Genomic DNA, 21,916 nt, shown 5'->3' on the forward strand with positions numbered 1-21,916 from the left:
CATTTCCGTTAACTGTGGGCGAGGACATTTTGGGACAACCTGACCTACACTTTACTAAATTCACATTTTGTATTCGATAACACAAAGGTTCAGTTTTGCATTTGTGTTTATTCCTTGCATTTTATCGAAGTGTTCGCGTAACTTGCCTTTCATAGACTGGCCAGTGCCTCTCACCTTGGCATCTAGATTAGAACCTTGGAGAGGTCAGGTCTCTGTTACAACAGCTGTGGTCTGTCTTGTCTAGATTGCACTCATCACCAAGTCCAAAATAACAAATGTATATAATTTTGAGGCGTACTCAAGAAGACCACATTTTAGAGGTGGGCGTAGGGCTGGCTACATCTAATAATGTCTTTTGAATCTTATTTGTAAGGGTTTGTTAAGACCTATAGACTTCTTTCAAGACAGAAATGGCAGAAACCACTCTGAGTTTGACTAGTGTTTTGCATATGGGGTCAATGCCTTAGTAGTTTGGTTTAAATTGTCATTTTTGGACAGGCATTCCATTTCGAATGTCTGATAGTACCTTGCTCTGAGATGTGACGTTCCGAAACTGGCCTGGAGCTGTCGTCTAACCGGTAGGTGAAATAGTCAACCAAATGGGCATTTGTTTGTGGCAAAGGCCTCTGAGAGAAGTAACCAAAGGAGCTGAGAGGCTCATGGTGACCCTCTGTGGGGGTAAGGAGGGGAGCATGAGGGACAATGGTGTCAGATTAAGGTTGGATATCTTTGGTAATAGATTAGACTTTTAAAAAAACTATGGAATGCTGCTCGCAAGGTACATAAGAAATGGCCACTATAATCTGAAAGCACTGGCCCGAGCATCCCCATCACATTTTAGTATTGAGCGGGATGGCGTATCCAAGAATGACTGACTATGTAATATTACGGAAAAGGTTGCTTTAATGAAACTGGTGCACAACCTTAATACCCAAACCTTGGCTCTATGCCTTACATTCTAAAAATAATCTGGCGTCACTATACATCTTAATAACTATCCAATTCCCCTCCCACTAAAGCAACCCTTCCCAACGAAACCAACCAAAATACAGTCAAAACTCTCCTTACTCCAAACTCCCCACAGCCAAACCATGTCCATACAGCCCTGTTGCCATCTCATTCCATTCATAAACCCCTGCCCCCCTAAACTTGGACTGAGCCTCAACATGATCAATGTTTTTCTTGAGTAACTTTTAAAGTTGTCTACTAAACCACCAAAGGACATGCCCATCATAAGCAACATCATCACAATACACCAATACTAAAAACCTGCCTCATCAAAAAAAACATGAGGGTGGTCGAGAGGAGAAAATATAAGAACTGTCTCTTTTAGTGGGGGTGTCTCCAGATCTAAAATGGCACCCAAACGTAGATGTCCTGTCCCTAAGAGTCCACACAGTCTTACCCCCAGACCAATCCTGACGCCTCTTGCGCCCGGACCCATCCACTCGGCAAAGTTTCCGGGGGAGGAGGGGGCACGTGGCAGCAAATACTGCCCACCCCCCTAAAATCCCCATTGTTTCAGGACATCAGCAGGTAGCATGCTTGATAATGTCTGTACTCTGGAAAGCTGTAATTCTCAAATGTGAACAGGCGAGATTGATAGACGTCATACCGATATCCCAAATCGCCACGTGTTTTTCCACTCTATAATGTAGGTGTTGTTTTATTTATTATGTGCTAATTTAAAGTGTTGCTTTTGGTATTACCAGACTTGGCAGCTTTCAAGGAGTTGCAAATCCTTCACAGCTACTCATGCTGTGCTAATGGCATACACTGTAAAAAAAAAAAATAAGAAACCACGCCAAAGAACAAGTTTAACACCTTCAAAATAAAGAAGAGAAAGGGTGAAGCATTTTTTTCCATCTCATTCAGTTTAACAAAGATTTTTATAGAGGTATCATATTTTATATACAGAGAACTCTTCATTTTCACTACAGTTGACCAAAGGATTTGAAAACCTTGCATTGGCAGAGAATATCGTGAATCAAATTGTCTTTGGCATTTCTGTCTGTCCTTTTCACCAAAATGTTTGCTGTTTTATAAAGTCGTTAAAAATGAGATTTAGCAAAATGTACCTGAACATAAAGACTTAAATTATTGAATAATGCTGAAACCGCAGTATTGTCTCTCTTAACATCTGTTGCTAAAGCATATACTCACCGTCAAGGTGTTTTTTAATTTCTATATTGGGAGTAATTTTTATTTTTTTAACATTGGCAGCTTATTCAGAGTCGGATGGGCCAATTTACCTACCTTACAACACTCTGCTTTCCTCCGTCAAAAGCATGGCATTCAGCGAAGGAGAAGCTCAAAGACTCATTGAAATTTTGACTGAAAAAACCGGCATAGTACATGATACCTGGCACACGGTAAAGTACATTTTTTTTCTTTTTTTTCTTTCAATACCACAGTGTTGGTTCGTTTACTATCCTTGCGCGGATTGATCATTGATTTTGCCAAAATCAGTTTTGTAGTAAACAGTCTTCTATCCATTACATCCTTCAGATAAGTAACTCTTTAGAACTCTTTGGCACAGCATCAGAACCTGTTAGACTTTATGAATACAGGCTCACTAGAGAGTTGTGTATCCCTTTTGCAAACTGATATGTTCTAAATCTCATACTGGACCATCATGCAATACTTATAAGTGTACAAGGCGGGCTCCTTTGAGGTGTACCTCATCTTTTTCCTATTGATTTTTTTCTTCATTTTTCAGTACCAAGGTAATCCATGATTGAGATTTCTTCATCACTAAAACATAGTTTTATTAATTCCAGTATGTGACATACGGTACCAATCTGTAAATCTTAAATGTCCAAAGCATGCTTACGGGTCAAGTGGGTATTGAGGTGGCACAATTATTTGTGTGAGCAAAGAACCACTAGTGAGCATGCCTTGAGATGTACACTGAGAAATGACTGATGGCGGCAGTATGTTAGTAGGGGTTTGAAGTGCATCTTAAGTGCTCTGCATTAGGGTTGTGGTTATAAGGATAACCTTGGACAATAGACAACTGCGTCTCCATTAATGGAAATGCTAGAGATGTTTGCCAATTGATGCAGAGGCCTGATTTATTGACAAATTGCTCTAACCGTGAGATTGCCCCCGGTAGGTCGCCCGCTATGTTGTGGAGAAAGAGGAGCATATAGTCCGCATAAAGTGCAATTTACGAGAGATCTCTCGCCATCTCAACCCTAATAGAATGTCCGTTTAATCAAGCCAGTGGCTCGACAGCAGTCGCAAAGAGTAGCGGGGAGCATCCTTGCCTGGCTCCGCTCCCTACTAAGTGGAAGTGGGATATCACTCTGCCAGTGCGTACTCGCATGGTGGGTCCCTTGTAGATTAGTCTAGTCCACTGAATGAAACCCATACCCAGCCATAGTTTGTCCATCACCTGGTACAGGTAGATCCATCACAGGCTATCAAATGCATTTTCATTGTCGATGGATACTATCACTGCTCTATTCTCTTCAGGGTAGGTAGTCTCTATAATGGAGAGGAACCGGCGAATTTTCAGAGCTGTGTTTTGCCCTGGAATGAAGCCATTTTGGGCAGTGTGGATGAGCTAGGTGTCCAATATGCGAGTTAAGATCATACTTAACATTGATAGTGGGCAATATGCCCACATATCATGAGAAGCCCGGCCTGGTTTCCGTTAAAGAATTACCAGGGTCTCACTGGTAGTGGTCAGAAGTCCACCAGCCTCCCGAGCAGCATCCTATAGTGCAAACAGTTTGCGTGCTAATTCATCCGAATATCTTTCTTTACAATGCATGGTGTTACCACATGGTAGGTAACAACGCGTCGTTACAACGACTGCGTTGTTACCACGCATGGCTTTACATCGCAAGTTGTTTCTACAACTTGCAATAGAAGCCGCGGCGGTCTTAAGAATAGTATAAATTACTATTCCTACTCCAGTTAGCGCAACAGCAGGGAATGTGTTGGATTTAAAATCCAGCATATTCCCTGGTGTTGCGCGCCATCTAGCGCGAGTCGTTGAAACAACTTGCGATGTAATGCCATGCGTGGTAACAACACGGACGATGTAACATACGCGTTGTAACCTACCTGCGTGGTATTACCCGCGTTGAAACCGCTGTTTCCCAATTCCTCCACATATGCGGCATAAAACTCAACCGGAAGGCCATCAGTCCCGGGTACTTTGCCTTGAGCCCTCAGACCATGGCTCTCAGACCAATTACAACGCTGCATTGAAGCTAGTGATTGGCGTTCGGGAGGCTGGGAGCCAGGTCCATCCTGCTTCCTGCCCTGGAAGCGGGGAAGAGGACCCAAAGCAGGAGGAGGAGGAGGAGGAGGAAGAGGGGGAGGCGGTGGAGGGGATGGTGACGGTGGGTAGCAGCGGCAAATAGGTAAGTCGTCTTTTTTTTTTTTTCATCCACTCCCACGACTCACCCTCCCACCCCCTTTAAATACCACCCACCCCTCCCCACTTCTGCTGCCAGCTCTCAAACGTATGTGCTTGTCACACCAACAGGGAGTCACTCAAGGGCGGATGGGATAGATCGATGGTATGGTCAATCACGCTACTATAGTCGCTGCAGATTTGAACCAGGTGTCTCGGGTGTGGGGCTAGCTTTCTGGATAGTTCTGTGAAGAACCCTCCCTGATCTGAATTGGGTGCATAAATCCCAACGATGGTCAGGTCTCAACCCGCCAGATTACCAGACCAGTGAGGTGAGTGTCTTGTAAAAGGACAATGTGGGCTCCCTGCCTTTTTCCAGTATGGATGGAATTTGTATCTCTTTGCCATACTGTTCAGTCCCCTTAAATTCCAACTAATGAAAGTGTATGGGGGAGTTGTCATAATATTGAGGTGAGGTAACCTGTCCGGATTATCCCCATTGGGTAGTGGTTCGCCCAACGGTCCGTGGCTATGAACCACAGCATAGGGGCCTGTACTAAGGAGGTGGGGGCGGTATAACACAAATTCCCCATAAACCAAACCATATTCCAACTCCAGGACAAGAAGGGAGTTCATCCTCAACCAAACAAGCCAACTATCAATCAGCAATCCAGCATTTCCCATACACGCAACCTTAAAGAAGGTTGGGGTGCAGTCAAACAAGCTCCTCTGTGCTTAGCTTCACACCAAATGGATGACAATAAGTTTCACATCCGGTTAATCCCAGCCCCTTCAATAATGCAGATTAACTACTCCCTCAGACAGTAGGACCTCCATTATGGAGTTGACACATTTCATCCAGTCTGATGGCACTAGATCGGTTCATCTGCTTCTTCCAGGCGTAACCTGTGAGCGAGTTGTCAGCGTTACAGGAAGAAAGTGAGACACAGTCCGAGTCTGAGTCCTCCTAGTTGTCCTTCTTGTTCAGCACTGAGGAAGGACCCGAGCCTGCCCCGCTCATGCTGTCACCAACTTCACCGCTCTTTGGAGTTCCTGCTGGGCCTGGAAATGGGACGGGACTGCAGCAGTGCTAGTTTTTACCCTCTTCCTTTGGGGTTTTCGGGTGCTCCGTTTTTCACCCTCGGTGGAGCCTGTCATGCTGGGTCAGTTGGTCAATAGAGTCCCACACTTGGAGCGGTGAGGTGAAGAAGTGGGCAGGACATATGTTACCTGGAGTCTGGAAGGAAATAGCATGGCATATGTGACTCCTGATGTATTGAGCCATTCTTGGCCTCCGTGAAAGAAGCCTGCTTGTATTGCACTTATCTGGTGAAATCAGGGAAAATCATCACTTTCCGGTTGTCAACAATTATGTCCCCTTTGAGTTGGGCTTGGGTCAAGATATGATGTCGATCTTTAAAGTGCAGTTCTTTAGCCACAACCGTTCTGGGGCTTGTTCTATGTTGTGGGGGGTGGGAGTGCACATGGTGGGCATGCTTGAGTGTGCAAAATAGGGAGAGGGCCTCGGGCGGGGTGGAGGCATCTCAGTGAGCAGCCATGCCTCCAAGAAGTAATTCATATCGGCACTCGATCCTTCAATGTGCTCAGGTAGACCAATGATGAGGAAGTTGCTCCATCTTGCTCTATTTTCAGCATCCTCTACTCTTATTTCCAAAGTCCTCACCCTGCGTTCCATGGTCGAAATGTGTTCTCTTATGGTGGTGACCTCAGGATTAATGTCCTCTAGTGTATGCTCAACAGTGGTGACCCATTCTGCCAACCTTCTATGGTCCTCCCTCAGTAGTCCCAGGTCAGTTAACATGTTGTCAATCTTGAGTTTGAGAACTTCTTGTGACGCAACTATTGTTTGCAATATAGTGTGCAGAGTCAATCCACTGTGGCCATCATGTGAGGGGCTCTCCGTTATGGCAATGGTTTCAGAGGTGGCAGAGTGAGGTTCCTGGATCTGGGAAGGATCACAGGTGCTTTTCTTTTTCTTGGAGCACTTGCCCATTATGATGTGGTCCCTCCGGCGCAGAGTAAGGTCAGAATCCAATGTCCTTTAAGTATTTCCAGCGTTGATGCTGGTGGTGATGCTGTGCCATGTGCTCAATCTGGTGTCTTGGGACCCTGGCAGTCTCCCCTCCCCATTACCAGAGCACCAGGATGCCCAGTGCCCCAGGCAGTGAGGGATATTGTTTTAGCCAGGGGGCCTGGGGCCAATAGTTGGCACAGGTGGAGACTTCTTGCCCCTTCCAGCTCACCAATGGTGCCTAGGGGGCAGTGGCGGATCGTCCATGGGGGCGTTTGGGCGCCGCCCCACTGCTTTCTCGCCGTGCAAGAAGGCAGAAACAAATGGTAGTTATTACCGTATGGCTTTCTGCTTGCTGGGGCACCCAGGGCAAACCAGTGCTAACTGCCAATATGGCACACTCCGTGCCCGGAGTGATTCCCAGTGGTCTTAAAGGGGCGTCCACTAGAAGAGTATTCACCAGGGGCGGCAGCACGTATTTATCTGGCGGAGCAGTGCTGCTGTAGGAATCTGGCAGCCGGTTTCTTCTCCACCCAGTCAAGGTGGGCCCCTAGGCCTCCACACTGCTGCGTCACTGCCCCCAAAATAAGGTCCAGCTGGAGCAGTCGCTCCCCCTAGGGGCAGGGGAGTTCCACTTCCGCCTTGCCTCTCTGGTCGTCATTGGTTGGATTGGGGGCACCAAGGCCCAGCCACTAGCAACTGAGTAGTGTTGAGGCCTCCTCTACGCCGCCATCTTGTGCAGCAGCTTCATGAGCCGCCTCAGGGAATCGCCTTGCGGCACTGCAGTAGTCAGGGTGCCCGAATTCTGTGTCTTGGGTGTTTGGGGGTAGAACTGGCCACACCCCTCTTATGGTTTGGGGGTGAGATTATCAGGCAGTGCCCCAGACGATTCTGGAGCTCAGCCGGCAGCGCCGCAGCTTAACCGCCTACCCCATTGACGTCAGATTACGCCCCCTACTCACACTTGACACTGAAACACGTCAGGCTTAGAATCACAAGAAATACAATATCTCAAAAGGAACTGGGCTCCCAAGTTACAGGGAAAGGTTGAAGAAGCGTATTCCAGCTTGGAAAGCTGGATTACACCATCAGTGGATAAAATGCCCCCTAAAACTACACCTAACCCAAAAACAATGCCTAAAAAGGCACTGTGGTTTAGCGCAGAACAAGCGTCCCTAAGGAAAAATTGAAAAAAAAAATGAAAGGGAATGGAGGAAGAACTATGATACTCAACTTAAAGGTAGGTATACGGCAGCCATCAGACTTTACCATAATAATACTAAAGATGCTCAAACAAAACTTTTTAAGCAAAAGATTAGCCAGGCACAGAACTCATCTAAGGAACTCTTCAAAGTGGTCAAATCCCTATCCTCCCTAACTCTGGACAACCACATCTCTCAGGTTATGGCGGAAAGATGTAATTATCTAGCCACTTACCTCCTTAAAAAAATCATGGATATCTATAGCTCCTTTCAGATTGGGAGTGAAACAACCACAAGCCACGAAAGAGATTGTATGCAGTTCTCTTCTACGCCTGTCCTTTCTCGCTTCCCACTAACTAACATAAATGACGTGGGATCTTTGATGGAGAAGGTCAAATCAGGCTCACCATTAGATCCTACTCCACCCCATGTTCTTTGTAAGGTCATTGAGGTCCTGCTCCCGGCATTAGTCAAAATTATGAATCTCTCATTAGAGAAAGGCGAAGTTCCAAAAGTTTGGAAACGCGCAATAATTAGACCTTTGTTAAAAAAAAAATACAATTTAGACCCTGCTCAACTAGGGAACTATCGCCCTATATCACTTTTACCATTAATTAGTAAATTAATGGAGAAACTTGTATATGGAGCGCTAACAGAGTTTCTGTAAACCAACCAACGCCTTCATCCCACGCAGATGGGCTTTCGTGCACAACACCGCACGAAATCAGCACTCTTAGCAGAGTCAGAAGAATTAAAAATGACCCTGGACCAAGGCAGTTCAGTCGCCATACTACTTCTTGACCTTAGTGCAGCATTTGACAACGTGGTCCATTTTGTTTTACAAAATAGATCGCGGGGTATCAAAGACAAAGCCTTGGAATGGCTTTCATCTTTTTTGAAGGGCAGAACTTTTCAAGTCATGGCAGCTAACCTTTTCTCTAATATCATGCAATTTGCTTGTGGGGTGCCACAGGGCTCCTCGCTTAGCCCCACATTGTTTAAAATCGACCTGGGACCCCTGGCACGAATGGTCCAGGAGTTCGATATCTCTATTATGTTGTATGTAGATGAAACACAGCTGGTGGTCTCTCTTGACCACCACAGAATCAATAGCAAATCAGATCTTTTAGCACCTTGCTTCGAAAGAGTTGTGGAATGGATGACTAGCATCTGTCTGAAGCTGAGCGGGGACAAAACGAAGCTGATGGTTCCTCGGAAACCATGCAATTCCCAGGCCTCTGATCAGCTGGCCTAACTGTTTAGGTAGTCCACCAGTCCGGAACACGACAATCAGAAATCTTGGCTTATGGAAACTAACAAAAGAAGACCCAAGCCAAGAAACTTGCAGGCACTTGTTTTGGGTTACCTGGAATGCTCCATAAAATCCTGGAGTGTATTTCCTTGCCGCCTAGAAAGACAGTTATTCAAGCCCTGGTAGCATCTCGTCTCGACTATGAAAACTCCCTTTATCTGGGGGCACCCAAGTATGTAATCAAAAAACTTCAGGTTGTCTAGGATGCTGCAGTAAGACTGCTGCATAAGGTTTCAATACAGGAACCAGTTCGGAAGCATAGAAAAGCTCTATGCTGGCACCCAATCGAGGCTAGAGTCAAATTCTTGACAATTTGTCTGACATACAAAGCCATACACGACAAGGGCCCCAGCAAAATCAGAGACTTGGTGAACCTTAGGTCCCCAACAGAAGCCTCAGATCTTGCTCTGGACGATTATTAAAAATGATCAGAATCAAGGGAACCAGATGGGGTGGTAGACCCTTAGCACATCTGACACCCAAGCTGTAGAATTCTTTCACATTAATTTAGATTCCTGGAAACAGAATCAATTTTACGAATTTTTTTTAAAACCTGGCTTTTCCATCAGTACCACTAAACCTCCTCTGGCTTCTGTATCAGGACTCTCAGCGCAGGGAAGCCCTTTGGCAGCTATGCACTCTATAAATCCCCTAAACATAAACATAGTGTAGTGAGATACCCCTCGGTAAATGCGCATCAGCTCAGACTGAAGTGCTATAAAGATGCCTGAATGCACTAAAAAACGATAGAAATAACATGTTTAATTGCACCAAATTGATTTCCGCATGCATATCATGAAGTACGGGTTTGTCCGTGAGCGTGCGTGCGTGTTTGCGCTCAAGCTCCCATATTTGGAGTACTTCTGCAACAGCTGTAATCCTAAACTTGATCTTACAGTTGTATTGTGCAGCACCTAATTGTGCTGAGGGGGTTTATTTTCAGTACCACTGCACTAAGAGTGCTTGTAGCCAATATTGGAGTACATAATGGCTATCGCTATGCTTTACCAATCCTCGAAGAGTAGGCGAAGGCCAGTTATGTAAACAATACAACTGATTGAGTGCCATGAGCAGGTTTAGAAATCCATTTGTGAGTGCCCTGGTTCTGCCAATCAAAGAAGTTTATGCCCATTTGTTAGGGAATGGCTGGAGTACATAGGCTGTGTCCTCGTTTCCCAACCCTACTTTATTTGGGCCAGTGCTTGCAGGTGGTGTGTACTGGTGGTGGTGTGTACTGGCACTCCTTGCTGGGGGCTGAGCCTTTATTTATCATCAGACTTTAGCCCATTCAGAAAAGAGCGAAGGAAGGAGGGACAGAAAGAAGGTAAACAGTTAAAAAGAAAGGAAGTGGGGATGCAAAAGTCATACAGCAACCGTAGGAAGAAAGAGAGGAATTCAAAGTAGACAGCCTTGATTTTTTAAAATGTTTATTTCCCATAATCCTGGCAATCGCAATGCCGTTCTCCTCAACGTTTTTGGGCCCGTTTTTTCCACTACAAACTATGCACTGACCCAGAGCCTCCTGTACCCCGAATAGTTTTCATGTTTTCCTTGCAGTGGGTCTTGCTTATTGTTATAAACAAGTCATGCTTGCAGTGTTTGGCGAAACAGTGGGAATTTGCTGCCCAAACTAAGCTTTATTGAAGTAGGAAACCCCGATGTGGATTGTGAATGAGAGTTGTATTTGTGAATATTCCTCCGTGCTCTCACGTTGTGTAACTTGTATTACGTTACGTAGACGTACATTTAAAATGTGTCAGTTTCTTGTTCCTGATAATGGTGCTCTTACACACAGGCGACACAAAAAGGTGACCTAGTTACAACCCTGAAGCGCCAGTTGGAGGACAAGGAGAAGCTACTGTCGGCGGAGCAAGAGGACACCGCGGCTGCCAAAAATAAACTCCGAGAACTTAGTAAGGTAGTGCACTTTTCTTCACCTAAGCCCTTGTAATCCTAATTGAATCCCCTGGCTGCCTCAATTATTCGCATGTATCTATAGTAACATCTGTCGTGTGTGATTTGCTTGAACACCAGCGCCTGTTTTTCTGACGGCGAAAAGCGCATCATCGGCTCTAATGAAATGTTCTTTAATTCCACCCCAAGGGTCCTGTTTTTTTTTTTACTGTAATCTCTAGATGATTTAATAAATACATTTAATTCCATCGCCAGATCAGCAAAACTGAAAGCGTGTTCTTTATTTACCGTTGAAAGACACTTCTCTCTCAAGCAACCTAGAACTGCCCGCTCACACAATAATATTTTAATGTTGAGACTTCTGCAACTCCTTGCATGTCGCCCTCCGTTAGTTCGAGTTTCTCCTCTGTTAGTCTGAGCAGCTGTTAAGCTTTATGGAGGGGGATGGAGTCCAAACCTGTATGTTGGTGCCTTCCTGGCCTGACTTGCAAGAGTACAAGGCACTCCTAAATTCCACTACATGTCGAGCAGAGAAGTCGACTGCTTGCATGATGTGTGAGCTAATTGCTAACTCTTTTACTAACCAATGGTGTTTGAAATTCCAGCTTCCGTGATTGGGTTACAGTATTTCATAATAAATCAGATTAATAGTATGTGTTTTCTTTCTACCTTCGCTTCCTCTGGTTTATTTTTTCACTCTTCCCTGCTTTTCCTGAAGCTACTGGGTATAGGTCTCCGGCAGCCCACCTTTTCCTCCTCACCTGACCAATGAATTCTTAAATTCCCTAACTTCTTGTAGGGTTATAGAACCTTCTGTTAGCCAGGACCCATCCACGGCTGATCAATAATTGAACTAAGCATCCCTCGCATGAATTCCAGTTGAGGTCCTTTCTTTACAAGAGGGACTTGGCTCCCATCCACCTATTTAAAAAATATATATATATTTCACTCCGCACCCATGTGAAATGCCTTTCTTCAACCCAGAAAAAGAACAAATTATTGAGCATTGGTCATCAATAACCGTGGCTGAGCTTGAAGTGCATTGACTGTTCTTGTCAGCTGCTGCTAAATCATTTAGTTTCTATAGACAGGTCTCTGAATATCATGCCCGAATCCATGGCAGACCACCCAACCTGGACCACACTGCCAGGCCCTCTGTTTATGGGACCAGATCACTATGCTTCTGATCCCTCAACAGATTATTCATGCAACCCTTGATAATCCTGCATGAATTGGATAATTCTCCACTGTGGACCTTCTGGGACTATCATGCAGCCCATCACGCGCTCTCGAGGTCCTACCATCGTGAGTTCTAATGATGATCCTATGTACGTATTGAATCAAGACGCCTTGAGGTTTGTTCTTTATGTTCCCTGGAGTTTATTGGGTTTGTATGTCTTCAGCTCTGCGTGATACACTAATACCACTATAACCCTTTTGCACACCGAGCATGTTTTCTCACTCACACAAAGCCAAAGATTATTTAATTTTTAAGCATGCGCTTTCTCCGATTGATTTCTTCTTTTAAATGTTCTAAAGAATATCTAAATGCTCCTTATCTGAACTTTATAACCCCAGGTGCCTAGTGAATTCAGGGTATACCCTTCTTAACTACTATATTGCTTTAACCCAGAGTAAAAATGATCCACACACCAGTAGCAAGGGCATCAAAATGATATATTTCCCGGGCTCTGAAACATTAGAAGAGATCAGAATCTGAGATTTGCCGGCTGCTGGAGGTTCACTGTCTTTTTATGCAGCTCTTGGATTAGCGTTTTGGAGTGTAAGTTGAATACCTGGATGTGGTCTGTTGAGAGAGCCTGTCTTAAACATAACCAATGTAACATAACCTAACATGTATTTGTAAAGCACACGTTCACCCAGAGGTCTCTTGGCGCTGAATAACAAATGTTCATTGTTACCTACCTCAATGGTACTCATTTTATTGACCTCAGATGGATGAAAGGCTGAGTGGACCCGCCAGGATTTGAACCTGTGACCATGAGGTTGAACATAGGCCCCTGCAATGGACACATTAAGGCTTAGGGCTGTCGCTTCCATGCCACAATTTCAGTATAACAATTAAATCTCAGTTGAGTTTTCTAGCAAAATCGGTGGATGTACTGAAAATGTACCACAGAAACGCCATTACTTGAGCTATATTGGGTGCACCTAGTCTATCTTCTGTCTTCCTCCAGGGACAGCTTCACACATCAGAGACACGTGCAAACCAACATACCCTCTCCCTTTCTGTTGCTTTTCTGGTTTCATATACATTGGACATAACCTACTTCTTCACTAAACTTCTTAATTATATTCTCATAAGTGGTCTTTACGGAGAAAATGGTATCCCTAACGACACCCCTATTGATGTAAGCTTTTCCTAGTGTTCACCATCCTAATAAGAAAGTAAAGTGCTTGGTAATACTTGGCAGTATGGTGAGCAAAATGTAAAGTATTACACACAGTTGAATTTTGCAATATGGTGGATTTGATGGTGAAGGATGTCTTAAAAGTGGAAAAGCTTTCCCACTTGCATATCAGAGGAGGGATTTGATTCATACCAATGTTTTATGAGTCAATAAATGCACATTGGGTTTTAATGGCAGTGAAGGAGAAAGTTGTGGTTTAAAGTGTCCAATTTATTAGCCTGGTAGAATTGGACCAGTGTAGAAGCATTTCCCTGATCTCTGGAATTGAGCACCTTCACAGATAATCATTGTATCAATTTATGGGTCATGGTAGCACAGAACTATGGTAGCCCCTTACAAGTGAGATTGTGCCCACATTGCAATAGCGCTGAGAAGAGACATAATATTCTAGAACCTTGCCAATAGAAGGATGAACGGAGAGCAGTCTGTATTTAGCCATATCTTTGTGACCCTCACCAGTTTTCTGCCAGATGGGCTTAATGATTGATTGGGGAGAGGATGTGCCTTACCGTTAGAGCGGTCAACATCGAAGCTGGGGAACCGGATTTGAGTCTCGGCAACGACGCTCAACATCCTGGGATTCTGGGCAAAATACTTAATCTCCCTGTGCCCAACAAAAATGAATGCGTCCTTCTGTAACGCAACTGGTGCTCATGTAAAGCGCACTGATACCTGATCTCTTCGGGTCTAGTTCGCGCTAAATAAACTCTAAAAAAACAAATAAAAAAATGATTTGCTTGCTTTAGCTATGAGGGCACCTCCTGTTAGCTATGCGAGTGACTGGTGAGTCCGACATGAAGTGCAAGAATTGTTAGCCCAAGTCTGTTCTACACTATGATGTTGGACATGTATTTTAGCTACTTTATGACTTTCGAGCCGGAAACTTGGGCAAAACAGTTGAGGATTTCAATTCTGATCACTTCTGATTTAGGAAAGGGTGTCCTGTGTTTTATATAAATGCAATTTCTCTAGGATATTGTTTGTGGTTGTGTTATTAGTATTCATCTGGTCTATTTTGAAGTGGAAATCAGGTTGTGACGTACTGTGATGAAGCTAGGGTTGTCTCAGGACATCTGGCGTCGGACAGTCCTCTGAATTATTTGTTGAGCTTTAGACCGATGTGTATTTGAGAGAAAGGAGGTAGACCATGGAGTCTGGTGTTTATTTTTCTGATGGATGATTAATAGGATGTTCGGTCAGGCTTGATGATCAGTGGTATTGAAGGTTTCCGAGAGGTCAAGCTGGAGTAAAGGACCTGGCTCATTATACATGTGTAAACTGCTATAAAGACGTCCTCTAAACTACAGTGTCCACTGGGGATATGGCTGCTGTTTGCAACCATTCTTATTTGTGATAATAAAGGCCTACTTGCTGATGAACAGCATGCTACCCTTTCTGCAAGCCTTTCTACAAGTGATAAATGTTCAGTAATTTTATCCGGGAATGCCATTCTTCTTTTCAATTTCTTTGCCAATACAAAATCTAGCATCTGCAAAAGACGAGCCATTGCTTTGGAGAGACACATTGACCTAGTTAATGAAAAGTATTTAATATTTGCAAAATGCGATGTTTGCTGTAGGTATTTCTGCTGGGTGCAGATGGATGAGGGCGGAGTGGATTGACTACCGAAAGCATACGATAGATACTGTGGGGAGGGGAGGTTGACTCATCGTGGTAAAGAGATGCAAGAAACACAAGATTTGCTTACACTAATTTCCTGAATGTGAAATTATGTGAAATGTTAGATGTGCAAGAGTGTAGGAAGGTAGGGAAGATGGGAGTATAGATGCTCAGATGGATGAAGATCTATGCGGGGTAAACATGTACCCTCATATGGAGTTTTTTTTTAAAGGGATTACAGTCAGCAGAAAGGCAAGAATGTTGGAGTGCATTGAAGAAATTGCGTTCAGTACGGTCAAGGTTTTGAAAGTGACCGAGTGCTTTGAACATTATTCTCAAAGGGATGACGACCCAGTGTAATGAGTAATTGAAGGGCCAAGATCAGATCCATGGGTAGGTTTTAGACCAGTAGTTTGTCTGTACTTCTTTATATCTACTGGGGCCTGTGAATGAAGAATGCGGGTTGCTTCAGGTATAATCTATTCAGTTCAACTAGGACATGACCAGGCCAGCTATTGTTAACACCGTTGGGAAAAGGCCACATACAGTACGGATATGTTTTTTTTTTGGATCTGCGGATGGTATAGCTAGTTAGAAGTATCAAACTATTACGGCGAGGTCTGCATCCATGTGTATTTTCATATGTCTTTCTTTCTTTTTAGGAACTCTTGCTTGAGCAACCTGGGAGGCCTGGCGTAGATGGATGGGGGAGTTGGTTGGGGTCTAAATATAGTGTATGTGGGGAAATGTAATAGAGAGGTTGGAACGTTTTTCCCATTTTTCTGTTTTATGATAGTTGTGGTTAGGGGTGTTGTACTGTAGAATAATCCAGGTGTTATTGAAGTAAGTAAATCATGCCCGTTCCGATGGTCTAATAAGGGTTCAATTAATGGGGTGAGTAATGATGAGCTGAGATGTATGAATGGACTTTTGCGTTCTGATGGAGTTAGACATGTAAATATATTGGAGTGATGGACGCCATCTATTACCTTTCTGAAAGTGAACGATGTTAGTGCAATTTCCATAATCTCTGAAAAGCGTTTTCAGTCGAGTAGTGTTTTGTGGTTGACTGTAGAGGTACCACCTTATTGGTGACCGGCTAAATCCTGTTCTGGTTCTTCCAAATGGACACAGGTCTCAATACTGTTTCTCTGGAGGGTAATACTCCTTCTTGAACCCAGTTAAGTTGAGAGCTTGCAGGGCATTGGACATGTTGTGCAGTGGTGAAGAGATGCTTGAGATGGGACAGAAATTGATAAAGTAATTTGGACCACCAGAAATATTTCTAAGGAGGGGCTTGGCGTACGCAGTCATCTTTGGTAGGTGAAATAAAGGCTATATTGTTAATTAGTGTGTTGTATGATGAAGATTACCTCGATGGATTTGTTTGTGACTTTCTTTTGTGGCATAGACTCCATCTGTGGCCTCAGTAACTACGAGTGGTGGCTGGTGACATTTGAAAGTGGTGTGGCGTAAACTTTCTGTCTGAGTGCACTGTGGCGAGCGTGCATAGTGAGCAAGCCCGAACATCTTAAGAGGGGTTCTTAGGGGGGGGGTTTACCCCCGAAACGTTTTTGAAAAGAAGAGTGGGTAAATGGGGCATTTTAAAGCAAATTTGAGAAGCAAGAAGGTTAATAAAGCAATTGTGAAAGTGCAGTTATTACATTAATAAAGGGATTTCATATAACAATATGTAGATAGAAATGTTTCTGAAGCTAGGCCCTGCCAGTGCCACACATCTCTTAGCAATATACACGCTGTGTGTCAGCAGGGTTTAGCGTCAGAAACCTTTCTATTGTTATGTTTTTGAAGCTAGGCCCAGTGCTGGCACTCAGTGTGTATGTTTCTCAGAGTTGCATCACACGTGGCAGCCTAGCTTGCCGCCAGTGGCTAATTTGTAATAAAAAAATAAGTGCCCGGGATCTCGTCAGGAGGCAACTTTTACCAGCCCATTTCTCCTGTTAGCTCCACCTAACACAGAACCATCTACTAACCATGAAAGTGGGGAGGGGATGTGGCTACTGGTCAGAGCTGCCGATTTTGGAGCTGAGGAACCAGGTTCGAATCTCTACGCCAGTCGGCTCAACATTCTGTGATTCTGGGCAAATAATTTAATTTCCACGTTACGACCATAAATTAATTTGTCCTTGACTGGTGCTCGTCAAAAGCGCAGGTGCTGATTTTTAAGTGCCGTTGCTGAGCACTGGAAACCACCGGCTCAAATGAAGCACTGCTTGCCGCTAGACATACAATTAACAAGGGTTTACTATAGAGTTGAGTTGAAGCAAACTTTACTATTTTTAGGCGGCAAGTTATCAATAGAAAATAAATGCATTTTACATTAAATGCAGTAACCATTTATTGCCTGCCAAAAATAGTAACGTCTGATTTAAACGAGTGTTACTCGGGTCCCTAGTAGGTGTCATTCAAGCACGCTGACTTGGTGCATTGCCAGGCACCACACACAGACCGATGCAGAGTGTTTTCCTCATCAGGGCCATTCTACGCTCGCAGTGACCCGGAGTTGTTTTCCTCACCTGCGCAGCGTGGAACAGAAAATGTGTCAAGGGGGCGCCATAATTCTATCTGGTGTGCTGGACGTCAAACATGGGCTGCCCCTAGCACAATTTCACAGGTGCTTTACTGGGAATGTTAGTGAATTAAAACATAAAATAACGAATTTAAGCTTAGATTGAGGTTTAAACCTCTGCCGCTACTTTAATTTTTTTTTTCATGAAAGGGGCCATTTTGCTTTTACTCGGAAATGCATCCTAAAAAACAGAACACTGGGACTTGAGTTATGTACCTGTGTAACCCAACTCGCCACTTTATGCAGAAACCAAGAAATATACTTTGTTTCTCAATCAGTAGAAGTCACCTGTAAATGCCTTTGTTACACGTGCTCGGCAGTGAAGACCAATAAGGAAGCAGCTTATACGGTTGTTGACCCCATCACCTCTTCCCTTGCCATCTCACTCTAAGGATCAATGCTAGAGATAATATTAAATCCTTAAAACAATGATTTTGGGGCCCATTGGAAAATGAGTACAGCAGAAACACTGTTATTCCGTCAAGACATTTCACTTGCTTCAAACAGGAGCAGGCCTTTATTATAAAATGCCCGATATCGGATGCAATAAATACTGTACTCAATCAAACCCGTGGTGTTAAGAATATATCAGGTATTATTTTTATTATTATTAGTTTGATGACTACTACACAAAAGTTCGCATTTTCCGCTTTTTATCAGGCCTTTTAGCACTGGTAAATTTCAGAAAATCTGAACTCCTGCAATATACCTGGGGAAAATTGCTAAGCTGCAGTGCTTGCTGCAAAACGTGGAAATGCGCATCTGTAAAATGCTGGGATGGGGTTGTTAGCAGTCGCGGCCTCCGGCCAGCATTACAGGCAAGTGTGGGGGGGGGGGGGTTGGGGTTTTTGAAATGGGGTCGTCGCGCCATTGGGTTGGCGGGAGGCGCTTAACCCGTTGATGCTTGTGACGGAACCGTTCCGTCACAAGCCTCGTGTGAGCTGTGCTTGTGACGGAACGGTTCCGTCACGGCCCGCTCGCCGCGCCTGCGTGGTGCGAATTCCGCGCCTGCGCTGACGAAATAATGGGCGGGCGGGTTCGTGACGGAACCGTTCGGTCACAAGCACAGCTCACCCGCGAGCCGTGACGGAGCGGTTCCGTCATAAGCACGGAACCACCGCGCGGCCCCCCACCCCCTTAGCGCTGCGGCGGAATAGCCGCTGCAGCGAAGGGGTTAATGAAAATATATATATAAATTAAAACTTACCGTCCACCGCCATCTTCTGAATGGGTTCGACTCCCGCTCTTCTCGTCATCATGAAAGGCAGCCTGAGCCTCCCTCCCCTCCGCCAATCACAACCGGTGGGGCGAATCTGAGAGCGCCCCAGCCGGGCCTTTTCTCTATGTAGGCAGCCTACATGGAGAAAAGGGAGGGTGGGCGGTCCTGCTCGAGGGCAGGGGGGAGTGGCTTGCCCACTGTTGTGCACACAGACTGTTCGGTCGGCCCCAGTCTGTATGCACAACAGTGGACAAGCCTCTCCCTCCTGCCCTTGAGCAGGACCGCCCACCCCCAGCCAGGCACTTCTGCTTTCTCGCCGTGCGAGAAGGCAGAAACATAAATGGTAGTTATTACCATTTCTGTTTCTGCCTTCTCGCACTGCGAGAAAGCAGGGGGCGGTGCCCAAATGCCCCTATGGAGGAGCCGCCACTGGTAACTACCTACTAAGAGTTAACTGTTCAAACTTGCTAGTTTGTTTAAAAATATTTGTCACATCTCTCCCCCATTCCCTCTACGTTGTTCTTTTAGTTGTTCCTATTTTCTATGAAATTGCTCCCTAGGAGGAGAATAGGGGAAAGACTTGTGTATTTTGAATGGTCCCAAAAGTAACATGTGCTTCAATATTCGTACTGCTTCCGCTTGAGGCATGGCTCTCATAAAGTTCCGAAATGCCTAGAACTATAAACCGTTGATTGTTCATAGAAATCTGGCTACATGGCAGTCTGACCTGGTTCTTCATGTCTCTCTGACATGACTTGTGGCTGAAGCAGAACGCTCAGAGCTTCTTTTTGCAGGGACTGAGGTTTGTAGTTTATTGACTTGGGAGTCAGAAAATGATGGAAGGGTTTTGTTTGTGCTCTGCGAGGTAATGCTTGCACTTTCAGTAGTAGCTGGATTTACCTTTAGGCGTCCCCTTTCTAAAGACGGTGGCAACCAACCCTAAATTGAAAACATTGGCTCCGTGCTTCTGCTTGGGATAGGACACTAAGAAATGTTTATAGATTGAGTAACGAGGCTTGTAATCACATGAACTGGAAAAGAGAGGGGGTAAATTCGCAACCTCTTGTCTAAGAGAGTCGGAAGATCACATTTCCAAGCTCTTCCCCTTCAAATAAGAACATGAGGCAGCTCTTACAAAACAAGCATTACAATGCAATAGGTCTCGCAACTGCGTGTTTTGGAGCTATTGGTATTGTAAATGGCAATGCGTTTTTAAACATTAAAAGGCATTGTAATTTATAATAGTAATTTCCCGGAGTGGGGGATGTGCCTGCAACATTGTTTGCATAGAGGTGCGGGTAACACCTTAAGCAAATCGACTTTTAAAGCTAATCGCAGTTGCGTTGTGGGAATTGAAGTTTCGTTTTTCATTTGCGAGTGTAGATTATAAAAAGCTAGAATTGGGCTAAGGTCACCCACATGGCGATGGGTACATTTGGTAGCTCCAACTCCCTTATGCTTAAAAAAATAGTATTTTTGTAAAATTGATATTTGTTTTAGATATCGTGGATGCAGTCAAGTCGCCGTCTAAGCGCTGTACAAAAGAGAGAAATCATAAAAACACTGTAAAAAGACATAAATACATGTATCAATATAGCGGTGTTGCTAAGGTGCTATGGGGTCTAATACAATGCAGTGTAAAGTGGGGCTTGCTAACCCTATTAGTCATTTCATATATATATACACGTGATGATATTTGCCTGTAATGATTTTCTATAGTCCCACAGCACCCTCTGTGACCCCCCTCCGCTCCACCCAGGGTGTGCTCGTACCTTTGTAGCACTCCAACATGTCCTCATAGGCCCGCACATACTCCTTCTCCTGGCTGCTGGATCATACACACCATAGCAAGCATCTGAAAGAAATCCATTCTCACAAGAGCTTTTATGATTCCGCACCTTTTCCGTCACAAAAAAATAAGCAAAGGGCAGCTTCCACTAGCTAATGCCATCATCTCCCCGGACAATCTGTTGCATAGGTTAGAAGACAATTGAGGTAATCTAAAAGAGCAAACCACGCCTTCGGCAATAACGGTTACCGCGTTAAGACAGCCCTGAAGCAGTCCGCCTTGTAAGTTTGAGGTCAGGGACGGCCTTAGGCATGTGCAAGCTGTGCACCTGCACAGGGCCACCAAACCCCAGGGGCCACCACACCAATATATATCCTTAATATAATAATCCTCTGAGGATGGATGCGTGGTGGCCCCTGGCAGGGATTTTGGGGCATCCGGCTCTGTTACACTTTCAAACACCCTGACCCCCCCCCCCCCCCCCCCCCCCCCTCTCTTCACTGGCCTCCGCTCTCTGCCCCTCCCGGATCCCCTCTTCTAGGACCCCCTACCTACGCTCCCTGCCCAGGGCTGCCATGAGCCTAGAGCCACCCCTGTTGAGGTCTTGTAGCTGGAGTTGATTTCTGTTTTGAAATGCAAGTGTCTGTACTGTTTACTAGGTAATGTGTGTATGCTAATGCAAAACTAGCTGGCACAGCAAATACAAAGAAAAATGTGCATGCCAACGCAAAGCTATGTGGCACAGAGCATGCATCACATACAAATAAAGATTACTGCGCCTTGCATATTTGGATCAATACAGAAAGCACCAACAGATAGCCGGCTGCAGAAACCGAGGCAGACCATGGACGGAACAGCAAGTCTCACCAGGGCTGCCCCCTCCTCGATCTCTGGCAAGGGACTGGTCCTGCCCCCACCTCCCTGCTGCTACCGCTGCTAGGGATCTAGCACAGGCAGAGCTGCCTATCACTGTTGATGTCACAGCCTGGTGCCACACTCCGAGAGGGGACAGTGCAGAGGCTGTCTGTCAGCAGTTCACAGTGATAGTTAGGCTTAACAATATAACATTTCAGGAGTATTTGTACAGTGCAAGTTCATTCCAAATGGTATGGCGGCAGTGAAAACGTACGTTTCTTGTGACCGATTTTGTCGATCTCGGAAGGATGAAAAGCTCAGTAGGCCCCCTGGGATATTTGGATCTCTGACCATCATGTCATGAAAAGATTACCGCATCAGTCACTCCGGCTTAATTTCGGACGGCTATGTTTTAACAGGCAGCTTGAAGAAAACAGCTAACGCATAGATTGGGAAGAGGATGTGGTCCGTCTGCTAGACTGCCCACTTTTGTGCTGGAAACCAGAGTTTGAGCCTCAGGGTCACATCCACAGCCTGTGATTCTGGGCAAATCACTTAATCGCCACGTGCCTGAATGTGTAA

At 44.9% G+C, this 21,916-nt stretch overlaps 1 protein-coding gene across 7 annotated transcripts in view; it reads left to right on the forward strand.

The window, feature by feature from the left end:
* Positions 1 to 21,916, forward strand: part of RRBP1 (ribosome binding protein 1) — a 331,988-nt gene that overhangs the window by 100,667 nt on the left and 209,405 nt on the right. For all 7 annotated transcript variants that reach the window (XM_086926921.1, XM_086926923.1, XM_086926925.1 and 4 more), the window contains exons 3-4: positions 2,224 to 2,372; positions 10,711 to 10,833. In XM_086926921.1, coding sequence (XP_086783047.1) covers positions 2,224 to 2,372; positions 10,711 to 10,833 — 272 coding nt within the window. The remainder of the gene's footprint in view (positions 1 to 2,223; positions 2,373 to 10,710; positions 10,834 to 21,916) is intronic.

The sequence above is a fragment of the Lissotriton vulgaris genome, chromosome 6 (assembly GCF_964263255.1).
Source record: "Lissotriton vulgaris chromosome 6, aLisVul1.2, whole genome shotgun sequence".
NCBI classification, from domain to species: Eukaryota; Metazoa; Chordata; class Amphibia; order Caudata; family Salamandridae; genus Lissotriton; species Lissotriton vulgaris.